The sequence below is a fragment of the Amblyomma mixtum genome, chromosome 8 (assembly GCF_055824585.1).
Source record: "Amblyomma mixtum isolate Tamu chromosome 8, ASM5582458v1, whole genome shotgun sequence".
Classification (NCBI taxonomy): Eukaryota; Metazoa; Arthropoda; class Arachnida; order Ixodida; family Ixodidae; genus Amblyomma; species Amblyomma mixtum.
The window spans coordinates 11391095-11407307 of record NC_143019.1 but is presented as its reverse complement, the minus strand read 5'-3'; the positions used below and the strand labels follow the sequence as shown (position 1 = coordinate 11407307).

Here is a 16213-nt window from a genome sequence, read left to right as displayed (position 1 = left end):
TAACCGGAGGTCGAGAGAAAATTGTGGGAAAAATTTTAGTTAAGTATCAATTGATCGTGTGGTCATATTCACAAGTTTTTCAGTAATATTAAAACGCCGACCATCTGTCCTTGAGGTTTGTAGGATTTATTGAACAGCACTGTTTTGGTGGTGTTCTGCGACGATAAAATACGGGAGAGAATTCCAGAATAGGGGTCGCAAATAACGGGCGTTAACCTAATCCATGCAAAAGCATATCACCGCTGAAGGTACAAAATGACTGCGTAAAGAATTTTTTCCTTTCCTTCCTTTGTATTTCCTTTGGCCTTTTCTTCGCCTGTCCTGTGACCCCCCGTCTTTTGATGTGTGTGCTTGTAGCGCTATGTCTTTTTCATAAATGCAAAACCAACTAGCTCGGCAACACACGTTAAAGCGGATAATAACAGGGACAATATTTTCATGGCCTGATAGCTAACCGCAGTTGTGAGTTACCTCACTCATCCGGCGGAATGTAGCGAGATGTTTTTTCAGAGCACATAAAGTTTGGTGATACAAGTTCTAGAGAAAAAACTAAAATAACTCTCTCTTCAGTAGAAGAATGATGCATATGGGAAAACTAGCCATAAACTGAATTTAAATACAAAGATGTTTTGCATTGAGCTTAGTCTTCAATGTCCTTTAAGGGGCTGAAGTCCAAGTTTCCGCAATTAAAAGGGCCCTCCATAAAAAGCTAATTTCGAAGCAGGAGAACAGTTTAGGCCAAAACATTTTAACGTAAAAAAGTTCGCGGTTATTTCTCTGTGATAAAGTAGCGTAATGACTCTATCTTTGTGTTGTTAATTTTTGGCGTAGTTGAGCTTGCCAAGAAGGGCGCGCGCTGTCCAGTTCTCTCCTTCAGTCGGTCCTTTATCTTAGTCACTAAAGTTTACGTAACCACCATGAACGGTGGACTTCCTGTATCTGTGAATTCCATGCTTCCCGAACATCTACAGATGATGGTTATAAGGAAGCAAAACGAGTTGCGCCCAAGCGAACACTATTGCACCTGCTGTCTTTGAAAGCGGAGTACACGGTAGAAAAAATATTTTAAAAAATTTTGCCCATATTAGAATACGAATTATTTCTACCCTTAATAATCAACCACACAAATCTCTTTCGCCAGACCCGCAAGTTACTTGCCCAGCTGCATGTGTTTGACGTAGCCGAGCAGACTTTGAAAAACAAAATAAAGAATGTAAGTTGCAATAAATTTTGCGGAATAGAGCAACAGCCATCTTCTTTGAAAACCACGACTTTGATGGAGACTCCATGATAATGCATATCAGCCTCGCCTTAAGCGGCTCTGGCAGGGAGCACATCTCTTCGAGCAGCCGCTAACGCTGCGGATGTGTTTTCCAAGCAGCCGGGTTGGCGAGATAGGGGGCGCGTGTAGAATTTCAGTAACCGACTCTGTTGAGCGCGCAGTAGCCTTCGGCATTGTCGCTGGTATCTTTAGGCGTAGGATCTCTTGCCAAGCGGAATTCCCGCTAAAGACAAGGCGGCGCTCAAATCTGGGCTGCCGCTCACTGCTGCCGCACTTGAACGCCTGCGGTTCCTGCTGCGAGTGAAAGGTGAGGGCGGATTTAAGGTCTTCTGGAAAAACGTGCTTGACCCTCTGCTTCAAGGCGATTGTTCCCTCAAGGAATGTATTTGCAGCATTTCCTTCAATTTATCAGAGAGAAAAGGTCCTTATTTAGTTTGTAGTTGAGAAGAGAATTTTTTACCGCTGCAAGAGTAGCATGGATTTCTGAAGAAAGCTTGAATAGGATAGGATAGGATAGGATAGGATAGGATAGGATAGGATAGGATAGGATAGGATAGGATAGGATAGGATAGGATAGGATAGGATAGGATAGGATAGGATAGGATAGGATAGGATAGGATAGGATAGGATAGGATAGGATAGGATAGGATAGGATAGGATAGGATAGGATAGGATAGGATAGGATAGGATAGGATAGGATAGGATGAGAAAACTTTTAGTGTCCAACGGAAAAAGGGTAGCTAGAGGGCTACCCACCTAGACGGCGGCCGAAAGAGGCCGAGGCTTTGGCCAGTCGGACGAGCCGTAGTTGAGTCTCCGGGTCAGAGCTCAGTAGTAAGGCCTCCCATTGGTCTTTCAACTTTAAGTGTCTTTCCTCCCGGGGGGCATGAGGACATTCCCATAGTAGGTGGTCCAAGGTGGCCCTAAGTTCGCAGTCTGCGCATTTTTTCAGAAAACTGCCCTGGGTACATAAGACTCCAGAGGGCCGGGCTTGGAAATGTGTAAGTTTCTAACCGGCGCCAGTTGATGGCTTGGTATCTGGACAAGGATCTATCTGCTGGAGAAAGAAAGCTGGGACTACATATGGCGCCTGGTAGACTATGTTAGTGAGACTGTAGATGAGTTGGTTGTCCAATCAAGAAAAAAAGGAACATGATTGCAAAAATTAACAATGCTATAATTTCCAATTCTTGCGTCTCCTACTCTCAAGGGTTGTATGCGATTAGCGTTGTTGTTTGTGATAGCAAGTTTCTTTCCGCTAAAGACAGTTGCAGTGAGGGTTACTGACGAGCCGTCTACTAGCATTTCCTCAGTAAACTCGGATATCTGGGGCTTTCATTACTGGGCTGACGATTGTTGCGCACCAAAAGACGCCTTCATCGCTTCAAAATCTGGAGCCGAACGTGCAAATTTATTTTTCCGCCCAACCGATTGAAGCTCATTACATCACATCGAGGTTGAGGTGTTTGTGTCGTTTAATTTTTATTTTGGTTTTATCTTAGCCTTTTGCAATGAAGGGAAGATTATTCAAGCTAGCTTTATTCAACAAGTCTCAATAGATGTGCGCTGAGCTACACACAGAAACAGCCGGCACCTGCAGTACCCGTCTTTAATTTTGTTCTTTTAGAGCCTCAGTCGCTTTGGGACGTTAAACCTCAATAAACCAAGCTTTACAGCTTATAATTTTAACACCTAGGCATCGATAAGTTCGTTATTTACGGCTCGCATTTTTTATTTCTACTCCGAATAAAATCACAAGTTAGCACTTACATAACCACGCGAAAAATATAATATACGCAGATTGAATTTCATGAAAACGCGGTTCAATGGTTCTGCAGGCTTTTTGAACTACGTTTACTAAAGATTTAGCTATATCAACGCAGCTTGTGGTCATTTTTCAATCCACTTCTCCTTATGAAAGCATGATTTTGCTGAAAGGTAAGTTGTGATACTTTTTATACCGTCCTTACAGACACACTCTTCGGCCGCATGCAGTACGCTTAACATTGTTTTTTTTTTTACTTTTGTGGTTCACTTAAAAATCTTTTTTTCTTGCTTTTATGGTTCTGTGGCACTATCCAGAGAAAATGTAACAGACCAACCCCTTCTCCCCCCAGTTCCTATCCGTGCCGCTCTGCGTAGGGGCACCACCTTCCGTAATATTTCAGGGGTTCAGACCTTTGTCTAGTGGCGCCACTATTCAGAGTGGCAAAACTCGGAACTCGGAGTAGGGGCCTTTTACATTTGCTTGCAGTGGTACGCATACAGCAGAATCAATATGGTCTAGGTGATACTTCAAAGTAACACAATCCAGTGACACACATGGAGCCCGGAAAAAAATGCGCGACAGACAGTCGCCGAGCGAAGAAGAGAATTTTATTTCGATAAATTCACGAATTTATAGCCAAATAAAAATGTGTCGGTAGTGCACAACACACTAAGATAATTACAAACCCTCAAATAAGGCCCCTTTACTAAGCCTCACTCTCACCGACGGGTGACTCAACAAGCGGGGGCATATACTGAGACGTTCCATATCTCGACAGCGAGTGACACATGCGTTAGCCAAACATTGGTGATCGTGTCGCGGGATCAGATGGCCTTGTTCGAGGGCACGTGATTTTTTAAAAATGGCAAGAACTGTTCATACCCGTTCTTGCTTGGGTTGGTTTTCATGCATTCTTTAAGGAACATTCAAACTTCTTATGGTAATGGCTGCTGTGTCGTACTTCTGTTCTGGGTGTTTTGCCTGGGGATGGTTCATACTGCTATGCAGTGACTCACTAAAAGATGTGTCTAAAGTCTTAGGCAAATGAAACTGAGAAGAAATAACTCTGACAGGCAGAACGATTTTTTGAGAAACAGTTTGACAAGTACTTTCTAACAACCGACAGGAGTCATTGTCAGCAGTTGTATTATCGTCCGGTGCAAGCCTGACCGCATAAAGGCTGTCTGTGTTCGCTTACATTTAAAGCAAGCCCATGGAAAGCTGTATTTGTTAACCGTTACAAAATCGCATCCAACTTTAGAGAAAATAGAATTCGTGTAAGCCGTTCCCATTAAAGATGCACTTATTATTCATACGTACGCAAAAACACAATGTTATCCTGGTAGTTCCCTTCGAGCGTCTAGGTCAACTAAACATCATACCTGTTCGAGCCTATCAAGTGATGATTTATATGATGCGGCAGTTGATATCTCGCATTCTGTTGCAGGCGTTTAATAATTCTGCCGTCGTATACGTGGAGTATGGGTTTCAAGGCACCACTCACGACCTTTGCGCTGTTGGTGATTTCGTGCGGTATCGTCCATTGCTTCACAGGTAGGTTCCACATGCTGATGAAACACGCCGTCACAATTCTTGTCGACCTCATTATTAGCATCAGCGATTAATTTATTTTCCTTTCACTCTGTATTTTGGTTGGCGACTCTGCGTGAATTTTCGCATTTCTGTCTTGAAAAGCTATTTTTCAAAGCATTACATTACTTCGTAAGAAACTGAGACTGCATTTTTTCCCTTAGACTCTAAAATTCACATTCGGTGTAGGCAGGCTATATAGCATAAATATAGAAGCAAAAAAAAGTAAAAGGTATTCTTATGTGCACAATATTGATTCATATTGCAGCGAAGAAGCACAAATACACGTAGAAGGAACACACAAAAAACACGGACGAACGCTGCACTCACAACTGGTTTACTGCGAAAAAATTTCGAGCTTAAAATGGCTCACGCATCTGCGCACTACAGAAAGAAAACCATAACAAACGCGTGCCAAGAAATAACATCTTATCATAATGCCGCAAAAAGGTTGAATTCCGAAGCGTACAAAAAAACGGATGCATCACTAATGCAGCAATCTGCTTTTTTTTTATGTGAAAGGCCTCCAGGAGTTCACGTGCCGTTTTATACTTGCTTCTGCCTAGGATTCGAACACTATCGAAACGTGGCGAACATGACACGCATGACTGGCAGTGCCTAACCAAGTGCACATTCTCTTTGTTCTTTAAATTCCTTTGGTGCTCCCCTGGGGTGCCGCTCATTTTTTCGGCTCCGGTGAAGCTGTCAAAGTTGTGCCCTCGTATTTCCGGAAGCGAAACAAGGAGAAGCGGGTGTGTAAAAAAGCACACTACGCCCTATGTGCAATGCGCTTCTGAGGTGGTATACGAGCTGTCACTTTCATGTGGAAAAGTGTACATCGGTCAAACGGGGCGATGTATTAACGACCGGCTAGGGGAGCACCAAAGGAATTTAAAGAACAAAGAGAATGTGCACTTGGTTAGGCACTGCCAGTCATGCGTTACATGTTCGCCACGTTTCGATAGTGTTCGAATCCTAGGCAGAAGCAAGTATAAAACGGCACGTGAACTCCAGGAGGCCTTTCACATAAAGGAAAAAGCAGATTGCTGCATTAGTGATGCATCCGTTTTCTTGTACGCTTCAGAATTCAACCTTTTTGCGGCATTATGATAAGATGTTATTTCTTGGCACGCGTTTGTTATGGTTTTCTTTCTGTAGTGCGCAGATGCGTGAGCCATTTTAAGCTCGAAATCTTTTCGCAGTAAACCAGTTGTGAGTGCAGCGTTCGTCCGTGTTTTTTGTGTGTTCCTTCTACGTGTGTTTGTGCTTCTTCGCTGCAATATGAATCAAGAATGTTACCAACTTGCCCAAAAACGTGTTTTCCTCAATTATGTGCACAAGTTAGCGTACTGAATAACTTGTTCCTGTTGTTCACTTGCATGTGCAGTGCACAACTGCACTTCACTATTATTATTTATTATTTCGTTCTCACTTCTACTTCAGAGGCAGCTGCTCGGTTGATTAGAAACCACTAATGATAGCCTTCATAGCTGATGGTATAAATTGATGGAATGCAATAAAAAGGAAAAATTAATTTATTTCAAGTGAATAACCGTTAAAAGAGTTAATGAAAATAGGGAATAGATTGCTGGATATTCTCTTTCTGATAAAAGCCGAAAAAGTCGGAATAATCCGTCCCTGTTCTCGACTGCTCACTTTAGGAATGCATTTAGAACTTGTAGGAAGCATTTTCGAAATCTCAAAATATTTACCAATCTACAGTTTTACTCGCTAGCAGTGACACTAAAACTCACTTTTCTTTCCATTTTTTCTTCGTTTACATTCCCGATTTTTTTGTATTGCATATCTTATACCCAATTTCGAACTCGTTTACAATTTGCGCGCCGATTTGTTCCTTGACCCGACCTCTCTCCCGCACGCACTGCATGCTTAGGCAGACATTGAATTTAAGTTAAGAAAAACTCCTACAGTAGTTTCCCTGAGTGCAGCGTCGTATCTGGCTAATTATCGGTCCCATCTGCCTCAACAAGACGGTTTATCACAATGATTTTATTTCAAACTTTGCTTGTTTTGCGTTCAAAACGCGCAGAATGGTGCGACAGGGAACACGATCAGCGCCTCGAGCAAATCGTAGAGGCCGCGCTGGCCGCAGTTCCAGCCGCGCATTCATCCGCCGTTGAAGAGGGAACACCGCATCGGAATTCTCTGGGATTTGAAACCTACAGGGTGACCGGATTGAACCACCTGCGACGCCATGGACCGCTCCGAAGCTACTGCGGCAACGGAACTCAGGTTTGTCAGAACAGTGCTTCTCCTGTATACATGTCAGTGGTCTGTGCTTCGGCGTCTGTCATTACAATAAAACGATAAAGAGGAGATTTTCATGCATTGCAATGACAAGGTCATGAAGGGATTTGCTCCTTCGTAAATAGCGTTACCGTCGATCTGTGCTTCTGATTCTTCATGCCTACCGAACAATTATAATACAATGCAATAGACCTGACGCGCGACTAAATGAGTTAGTGCAGGCTTAATAGCCGAATCACTTGCCGTGTGATATATTTTGCTATTACTGCACGCAGAGAACGTTGTATGTGGATTCCTTTCTAATGCTGCAATATCTTACCATGCAAGATGAGAGGGCATAAATAATAAATGAATAATAAAACACAGCTGTAACCAACACCTGCCAAAGCGAGATGTTCCTGAAACATGCGGGTGATGTAGATCAAACAGTGGATTCTATTGACAAAGCACCCCTATGTGGTCACGTGGTCTTCCCAAGTATTCCTTGGAGTGGTGGCTGTAGTTGTTGAAGGGGCTGAGTGTGATCAACCTATTTTTCCCTTTTCATATCCCGTTAAACACTGTCAACTCTTTAATTCCTTTATCCACCGTTTTCCTTTCTTATTCCCCTCATTCCCAATAATAATCTTGTGCATCGCAAGCCCTATTCATGACTGCTGAGCACAATCCAAGCAAAAGCCATCTCCTATAAAAAGAAACTACTTCATAGTTGCACTTGGGCTTCGTCAATTTCAGCTTCTGCTGTCTCAAACTCATTTTTAAGTATCACTCACAGGGTACATGCTTTATATTGGGTTTTCTTGCTGAATCGGCATGCATGAAATATATTTGAGCGCGATTTGGCAATATTTACTTCAATCAATGTTTTCACTGAACGACGTTAAGAAACTACAACGTTAGGTGTCGGTAGTATGCATTGATGGAAATCGGTGGTTACGGCATTCCAAGCGCTATACTAACCACTGACACATGTGCAGTGCGTGGCAAATTCGTAGAGGTAGGTGAACGTGTTTTACTAGAATGTGGCAGTACCCACGCAGATGTCGATAGAGGCACAGTCACTCTGCCTGAGGGTCTTGCGTTCAAAGATAAGAAAGGTATTGTGAATGAGTAGGCCGTAGACGTTAGCAAACTGTAATTGGAAGATTGGTGGCTCAAAAGCAGGATTGTGACTAAAGGATACAAGTTCAGGATCCAAAGCTCTGCAAACGTAAAATGAACAAAATTTATATCTCAAGAAAAATGGCCAATTTATTGATAGTACCCTTAAATATGACAGATCGGTTGAAGAAAAATAAATAAAAATAAGTACGGAGCAGGGTGTCACCTGTCACTGCCCCGTTTTGACAGCGCCTCAACACGACAAACAGGTGAGCAGCTGGGCTGAGATCGCCTCCTCTTCCTCCCATCCCTCACCCTCCCCCGTAACCGTCTCCGCACTCGACGCGGAATACAAAAAACAGATAGACGTGCTCCGGGCACAGAATGAGCTTTTGCTCAACAAAATTCAAAATTTAGAGTCAAAATTGGCGTCCGCCGCACCGAGCCCGAAGAACTCGGACGCAATGCAGAGCGACGCGGAGATCTCGCCTGCCCTCGTGACAGCCATCTCTGCGATGGAGGAGCGCTTAACCTCTAAATTGCGATATATGATCGAGACCGCCATGGACCAGATCTTGACAAAGGTCAAATCTGCCGTCCCCGCGGTGGTCTCAAAACACATCTCGGACAACCCCCGCCTCCTCCGTCGGACGGGACCAATTAGGGACGTATCCCGCCCTTCAAAATTCAACCGTCTGATAATTGATTCGGACAATGAGGACAGCTGCCCCGCTCCTTCCGTCATCACCCCCTTGATGGCGCAAGTAGCTGGCTCTGAGGCAGCCAATCCCTCCTCCTCCCCCCCAGGAATTTTAAATCATGGCGAGACACCTTAATCAAAGGAGTTCCGCCATCTCCAATTCGGCCATGTCAACTTCAATAACACAGTGGAACTGTAGAGGCTTTAAGGACCGCACTAAGCGGGCCAATTTCCGCCTCTACCTTGAAACTTTCGAGTCCTTACCAGCCGTGGTTGCCCTCCAAGAGCCAGGTCTGGGCGCCACAATTTCAAATTACACGACGTTCCAACAGGATCCCGCGTCTTGTCTTCTCGTTCACAAAGACTACACAGCCAACCTCGTGGATCTCGACCTCCAACTAGAGTACTCTTATGTAATGGTGACCCTCCTACCAGTCCGCCGCAGGGACCCACCGTTGCATATACTCAACGTGTACTGCTCTCCCAAACTAAAGCGAGTGACTTTTGCGGACCTCTTTAGCCGCGCGCTAAGAGTAGCGGGCCGCGATCCCCTGCTGATTGTGGGCGACGCTCCCAGTCAGCAGTGGGGGTATCGCAAAGAGGAGTCGCGCGGGCGTAAGCTGGCGGAGCTTGCGTCCACGTTGGGCCTCACCCTCCACACGGACCCTGTCCACCCAACCCGGCTAGGAAATTCCGTGACACGGGATACGTGTCCGGACTTAACCTTCACTCGCAACATACGACACGCAGACTGGCTCAACACCGAGGAGACCCTCGGTAGCGACCACTGCATCATTAACACTACACTACGTACACGCCCCCTCAAGCGTCCCAGAACACAAGCCCATATCCCAGATTGGACGAAATTCAGGCAAAATTTTAACTCACTTGATAATACACCCATTTCCGCGCAAGGCTACACAGCATGTTCCCAACAGCTGCTGGCCCACCTTTCCTCGCATGAAACACACATCCAGCTCTCAGAGGCGGTCACGGACGTGCATAACCACCTTCTACACCTCTGTGAAGCCCGTCGCAGCCTCGTCCGCCGTTGGCGACGCCAGAAACACAATAGAAAGCTTAAAGCTCGAATTGCCGAGCTTACCCAGAAAGCGGCAGAGTACGCGGCCCAACTCGCCGACTACAACTGGGTAGATAGATGCAACACGGCCGCGCGACAAATGTCCAGCCGAAACACGTGGCGTCTCTTTCGAGCCCTGATCGACCCAACCCAAACACGAACCGAAACACAAAAACATTTGCAGCGAGCCATGCACGCTTTTCCTGGCAACACGACTCAACTGGTACAGAAACTTCGGGACCAGTATCTGTGTACAGCCCAAGACCTCCGTGGATCTGCATACTCTTATGCAGGCAGAGAGAACACGGAGCTGGATCAACCTTTCCAGCTCCATGATCTGCGGGCGGCTCTCGCCAAAATGAAACGGGGCACTGCGCCAGGACGGGATAAGGTCACCGTCAAGCTTTTGACGAACCTGCCCGACTTGGCATACCAGTCCCTCCTGGAATACGTCAATGCGATTTGGCGCGGGGACACCCCCCTGCCAATCGAATGGAAAACGGCTTTGGTCACTTTTATTCCTGAAGCTGGCAAAACAATTGACACAGATAACCTCCGCCCCATCTCTCTCACGTCACGTGTGGGCAAACTAATGGAGACGATGGTGCGGGATCGGTTATCTACATATCTTGAACACAAACAAGTCATTGCGAGCACCATGTTCGGATTCCGCCCACACAGATCCGCACAGGATGTCCTCCTGCAACTCAATCGGGAAGTCCTTGACCCCCTCGAATGCCCCCATAATGACCGGGTAGTACTCGCCTTGGATCTTAAAGGGGCATTTGGCAATGTAACACATGAGATCATACTCACTAACCTAAGTCACACCGACTGTGGCCTCAACACATTCCAATACATAAGCCAATTTTTAATGGATCGTCAATCCTACATTCGAATTCAAGATAGAGACCATGGTCCTTACCTACTCTGCACGCGGGGAACCCCTCAAGGCGCGGTACTTTCCGCGCTGCTCTTCAATCTGGCCATGATGCACCTGCCGGCCCAGCTGAGTGGTGTCGCCGGCGTGCAGCACGCCCTGTACGCCGATGACACCACTCTGTGGGCAACGCAGGGCAGCACAGGAGACATTGAAACCAGCCTGCAAACAGCGGCGACGATAGTAGACCGCTACGCCCGCCGCTGCGGTCTTCAATGTTCCCCTCAAAAATCGGAATTTGTGCACCTCCGCCCCTCACAGAAATGCACAACTAAAATATCTCTCTCTCTTGAGAGTGGTACCATACGCGAAAGTGATGAGATACGGGTACTCAGACTCTACATCCACAAACACAGGCGGCCAGACACTACATTGGCCAAACTCCGTAAGGTGGGGGACCAGGTGGGCCGTATGGTCCGCCGGGTTTCCAACAAACGCGGAGGGTTACGAAGTAAGGATGCCTTGCGGCTGGCAAACGCCTTCGTAACTAGTCGAATTCTCTATTCGACTCCTTATCTCCACCTGCGGAAACAAGAGGAGGACGCCCTTGAGGTCATCCTTCGCAAAATTGTTAAACGTGCCCTTGACCTCCCCATCACTACTTCAAACAGCCGGCTTATGGCTCTTGGGGTGGTGAATACTTTCCGGGAGCTCCGGGAGGCGCACCTTACAAACCAGTACACGCGCTTGTCGCTAACGGAGTCGGATCGCCGCCTTCTTGCTCGACTCCATATCCAACACACCCCTCCAATGGAAGACAGGTTTCGCATCCCGGAACTGTGGAGACGTGCCCGCCACGTGCGGCCTCTTCCAGCAAACATGTCACATGAAGACCATAATGGTCGGCGCCTGGCACGAGCGGAAGCGCTAGCCCGATATTATGGCAACAAAACAGGTGTATACTACGTGGACGCCTCCGGCCCTCACCACGGGGGATGGTACACGGCCGCGGTAGTTCACAACAGCAACACAGTTAACGGCCTAACTTTCAGAGCCCGCAGTGCAACACAAGCAGAAGAGGTTGCGATTGCTCTCGCGGCCTCACATTCCAATTCAAAATACATAATCACCGACTCGCGAGGGGCCTGTCGGAACGTCGAACAAGGCTGCACTCCCTTCCTAGCCTATCATCATCATCATCATCATCATCATAATCATCATCATCATTAGCCTGACTACACCCACTGCAGGGCAAAGGCCTCTCCCATGTCTCTCCAATTAACCCTGTCCTTTGCTAGTTGCCGCCACTGTATCCCCGCAAACTTCTTAATCTCATCCGCCCACCTAACTTTCTGCCGTCCCCTGCTACGTTTGCTTTCTCTTGGAATCCACTCCGTTACCCTTAAGGACCAGCGGTTATCTTCCCTTCGCATTACATGCCCTGCCCAAGCCCACTTCTTCCTCTTGATTTCAACTAGGATGTCATTAACCCGCGTTTGTTCCCTCACCCACTCCGCCCTCTTCCGATCTCTTAACGTTACACCTATCATTTTCCTTTCCATAGCTCGCTGCGTTGTTCTTAACTTAAGCTGAACCCTCTTTGTTAGCCTCCACGTTTCTGCCCCATAGGTGAGTACCGGTAGGATACAGCTGTTATATACTTTTCTCTTCATGGATATTGGTAAGCTACCATTCATGACCTGAGAGAACCTGCCATACGCGCTCCACCCCATTCTTGTTCTTCTAGTTATTTCCCTCTCATGATCCGGATCTGCGGTCACTACCTGCCCTAAGTAGACATATTCTCTTACTACTTCTAGCACGTCGCTACCAACTGCGAACTGCTGTTCCCTTGCAAGGCTATTGAACATTACTTTGGTTTTCTGCATGTTAATTCTTAGCCCCACCGTTCTACTCTGCCTGTCTAGCTGATTGATCATGCTTTGCAGTTCTTGTCCTGAGTGGCTTAGCAAGGCAATGTCATCAGCGAATCGCAAATTACTCAGGTATTCTCCATTAACTCTTATCCCCAACTCTTCCTATTCCAGTCCCCGGAATACCTCCTGTAAGAAGGTATTCCCCCTGCCTGACACCTCTCCGTATTGGAATTTTATTGCTGGCTTTATGGAGAACTATAGTAGCTGTGCAATCGTTATAAATATCTTCCAATATTTTCACATAGCACTCTTCCACACCCTGATTCCGCAATGCCTGCATGACAGCTGAGGTTTCCACTGAGTCGAATGCTTTCTCGTAATCAAGGAAGGCTATATATAGGGGTTGGTTATATTCTGCGCATTTCTCTATCACCTGATTGATAGTGTGAATGTGGTCTATTGTCGAGTATCCTTTACGAAAGCCTGCCTGATCATTTGGTTGACTAAAGTCCAAGGTTGTCCTGATTCTATTAGCGATTACCTTAGTAAATACCTTGTAGGCAACGGACAATAAGCTGATCGGTCTGTAATTCTTCAAGTCCTTGACGTCTCCTTTCTTATGAATTAAGGTAATGTTAGCGTTCTTCCAAGCTTCTGGTACTCTCGAGGTCACAAGGCATTGCGTATACAGGGTGGCTAGTTTTTGTAGCACAATCTCTCCTCCGTCCTTCAGCAAAGGACGGAGGAGCCTAAAGAATATACCAAAATTGCATACGGGATACGGACCCCGCTCGCCGTCACCTCATATGGGCCCCTGCTCATCAGGGGTTGGCAGGAAACGAGGCAGCAGACGCAGCCGCCCTCGCGCTCTCTCACCGTGCTGTTTTCTCCTCCCCATCCAATCAGGAACCCGATTTTAATCCGGTATATACATTCAAAGATATTACAACATATTATCGAAATTGTCATCGCCTTTACCCTAGCCCATGTAAAGGCCTGAAGAAGGCGAATGAGCGGCTCCTTCTCCGCCTTCTCACCAATACATTGCTGTGCCCGGCAGCGCTAAAACATTTTGTCCCCTCCTTTAGCGGCAGCTGCCCACACTGTAGTGCAGTGTCTTCTGACACCTATCACATGGTGTGGGCTTGCCCCTCCAACCCTGCTATTCCCCCCATCCCCAACCCAACCCGGGAGGACTGGGAGGCGACCCTGCTCGGCTGCCACGACTTACAGGCCCAACAAGCCTTAGTCGGGCGCGCCCGGGCGGCAGCAACCGCCACTGGGGTCCCATGCTAGGGACCTCCACCTAGTGTTTGTAAGGATCGGTCCCTTACGGGCTGATCCAAACATACCTCCTGTTCATTCGTAATAAATGTTTTCACCACCACCACCCCCGTTTTGAAGGGGAGCTCCTAACACACACACGCGCGCGCACACGCACGCACGCACCAACACACACGCATACACACACACACACACGCGCGCGCGCGCGCGCGCACGCACACGCTCACACACGCACGCACACACACACACACGCCCGCACGCACGCGCACACACACACACACACGCACATACACATACACGCACACACACGCACGCACACGCACACACACACGCACACCCGCGCGCAAACGCGCGCACACACGCACACGCACGCACACGCACGCACACACTTAACATCTATAATATCTATAATAAAGCAAGTCGTCTAAAGCTAGAGCAAGTTTACTTCTATGGCACCCATGCTTGCAGCCCTGTTTGCCGTCCGAATAGAAACTGGGAGGTCTTACCTTAAACCGGAGCGAAATTTTGCGCTGTTTGTATTTTTCTTAGTTTTCAACTTACCTTTTAGTGTCTAGTAGCAATGAAGTAACCGAGGAATATATGTAAGGGGTGCTTACTCATGCAGTTAACGACATGGAATAAGTTATTTATTCAAGAGAAGTGCACTTTAACTACAAACGAATCATGCCGATTATTGCATGTTAGCATTATTGCCTCGCTCGGACTGATCTACCCAGTGCTTTCTGGTGACTAACGAAAAATAACTGACCACCATGCAGGTCGTCAACTTTGACCTCCTCTCCGACGAGCCACTTGTGTGCTCGTTCCATTGGATCGCGGGTGGCAACGGCTCGCTCGACCTCGCTGCTCACGCCACCAGGGTGAAGACGCAGCTCAAGTTCGTTCGCGGGCCTCCACGTGAGAACGACGGCGCGGCTACGAGGGTTCTGGACGAGCACGAAGACCCAGTAACGATTTCTCTGCGCGTTGGCCGAGTTACTCTGCACATTGCCGACCCACATGGAGACAATACCAAGGCGACCGCTGGCTTCTTGAGGCACCTCGCACTCGCAGCCATAGAAGATTCCTGGGAGCAGCTGTTCGTGCCGAGGATTGTGCAAGCCCTCAAAGAACCTTAGTGCACTGAATGAATTGCAGATATAATAAAAATGCACTTGCAAAAGTTTGAAGATCATCTAATTATCTTTTCCCGCTGACAATGCGATAGCCCTAGATATTTTCACTGAGTTCATTCACCCTATACCTAACTATACCTATACCTAAATGATATACCTATACCTAAATGATGATGATGAAGTTGCGGTTCAAACCTCCCGCCGTGTTTTGTGATTTTCTGCGTGCTCCAAAGACTGTTCTTCCACGCGCCTCTTCTTCTTGCCACTACACTGGCCTTTGTCCGCCATCTTTCTTTCCAGCGCTTTACGTTCACTACACTGGCCCATAGCTCGAACTCTGGCCAGCACATGCAAGTGCCCCCCTGCTCTTGCTTCTTGGACGTCCTCACGAATACAACTTCACGAAGACAACTATAATCAACTACACGCGATTTGCTGGCAGTTTAAGAGGAGGGATGTTCGGATACGGCGATGGCGTAGTGGTCTGCTAGCGCCACTGCGGGTGCACACCCCGTTCACAGCAGTATCATTTGATCCAATGTTCAAGGGAAACCAGCAAGGTGGAGTAGATCATTTATGTTTTCCTATTTCTTTGAGACAAGAAGAAATGACTTCGGGCAGAGGATATAATGCAAAGGAAAGATTTGGTTTATGGGTGTTTAATGGCCCAAAGCGACTCGGGCTATGAGGGACACCGTTGCCAAAGGCTCCTTATATATCGACCACCTGGAGTTCTTTAACGTGCACTAACATTGCACAGTACACGGGCCTCTAGAATTTCGCCTCCATCGAAATTCGACCGCCGCGGCCGGCATCGAACCCGCGTCTTTCGGTAAAGCAGACTACCGCCATAACCACTCAGCCACCGCGGCGGCGCAAAGCCAAGATAATCGACAGTCGTTAACGGTGACGGAATGGATCCCAAGAGAAGAGAAGTTTAACAGGGGGTGGCCGAAAGTTAGGTGGGCGGGGGTGAGGTGTCCGCAGCTAGCACAGGACAGGGTTAATCAGACAGATATGAAACAGTTCTTTCTCGTGTAGTGCGCTTAATCAAGCTAATGATAATGATGGTGGTGATTCACCCTCCACGTAAGTGTAGGTGATGGCACTGTGCCTAATCTAGCTTTCCCTTTTGTTTCCTCCTTCATAGTATCATTTGTAACCACCGCCTTTTTGTCTTCTTTGCGGCAGAGTCGAACTTTTTCATGAGCCAGGGGTGCCGGTTTTTCCATTCCTAGTACGTGGT

General features: G+C 47.2%; 1 protein-coding gene across 1 annotated transcript; it reads left to right on the top strand.

Annotated features, from left to right (window-relative positions):
• Nucleotides 1-1433: 1433 nt before the first annotated feature.
• Nucleotides 1434-15021, top strand: LOC149331334 (uncharacterized). The gene is made up of 4 exons (XM_089556455.1): nt 1434-1589; nt 4498-4604; nt 6691-6893; nt 14611-15021. Exons 2-4 carry the CDS (start codon nt 4532-4534, stop codon nt 14968-14970), a joined length of 636 nt encoding a protein of 211 aa, XP_089412581.1. The 5' UTR covers nt 1434-1589; nt 4498-4531; the 3' UTR covers nt 14971-15021.
• The last annotated feature ends 1192 nt before the right edge of the window (nt 15022-16213 follow it).

Bases quoted from the DNA above. Each gene is read 5' to 3' on its own strand.
- LOC149331334 (XM_089556455.1), top strand. From the start codon at position 4,532: ATGGGTTTCAAGGCACCACTCACGACCTTTGCGCTGTTGGTGATTTCG. The intron at 4,605-6,690 runs GTAGGTTCCACA...CAAAACGCGCAG, and splicing joins TATCGTCCATTGCTTCACAG to AATGGTGCGACAGGGAACAC. The intron at 6,894-14,610 runs GTTTGTCAGAAC...ACCACCATGCAG, and splicing joins ACTGCGGCAACGGAACTCAG to GTCGTCAACTTTGACCTCCT.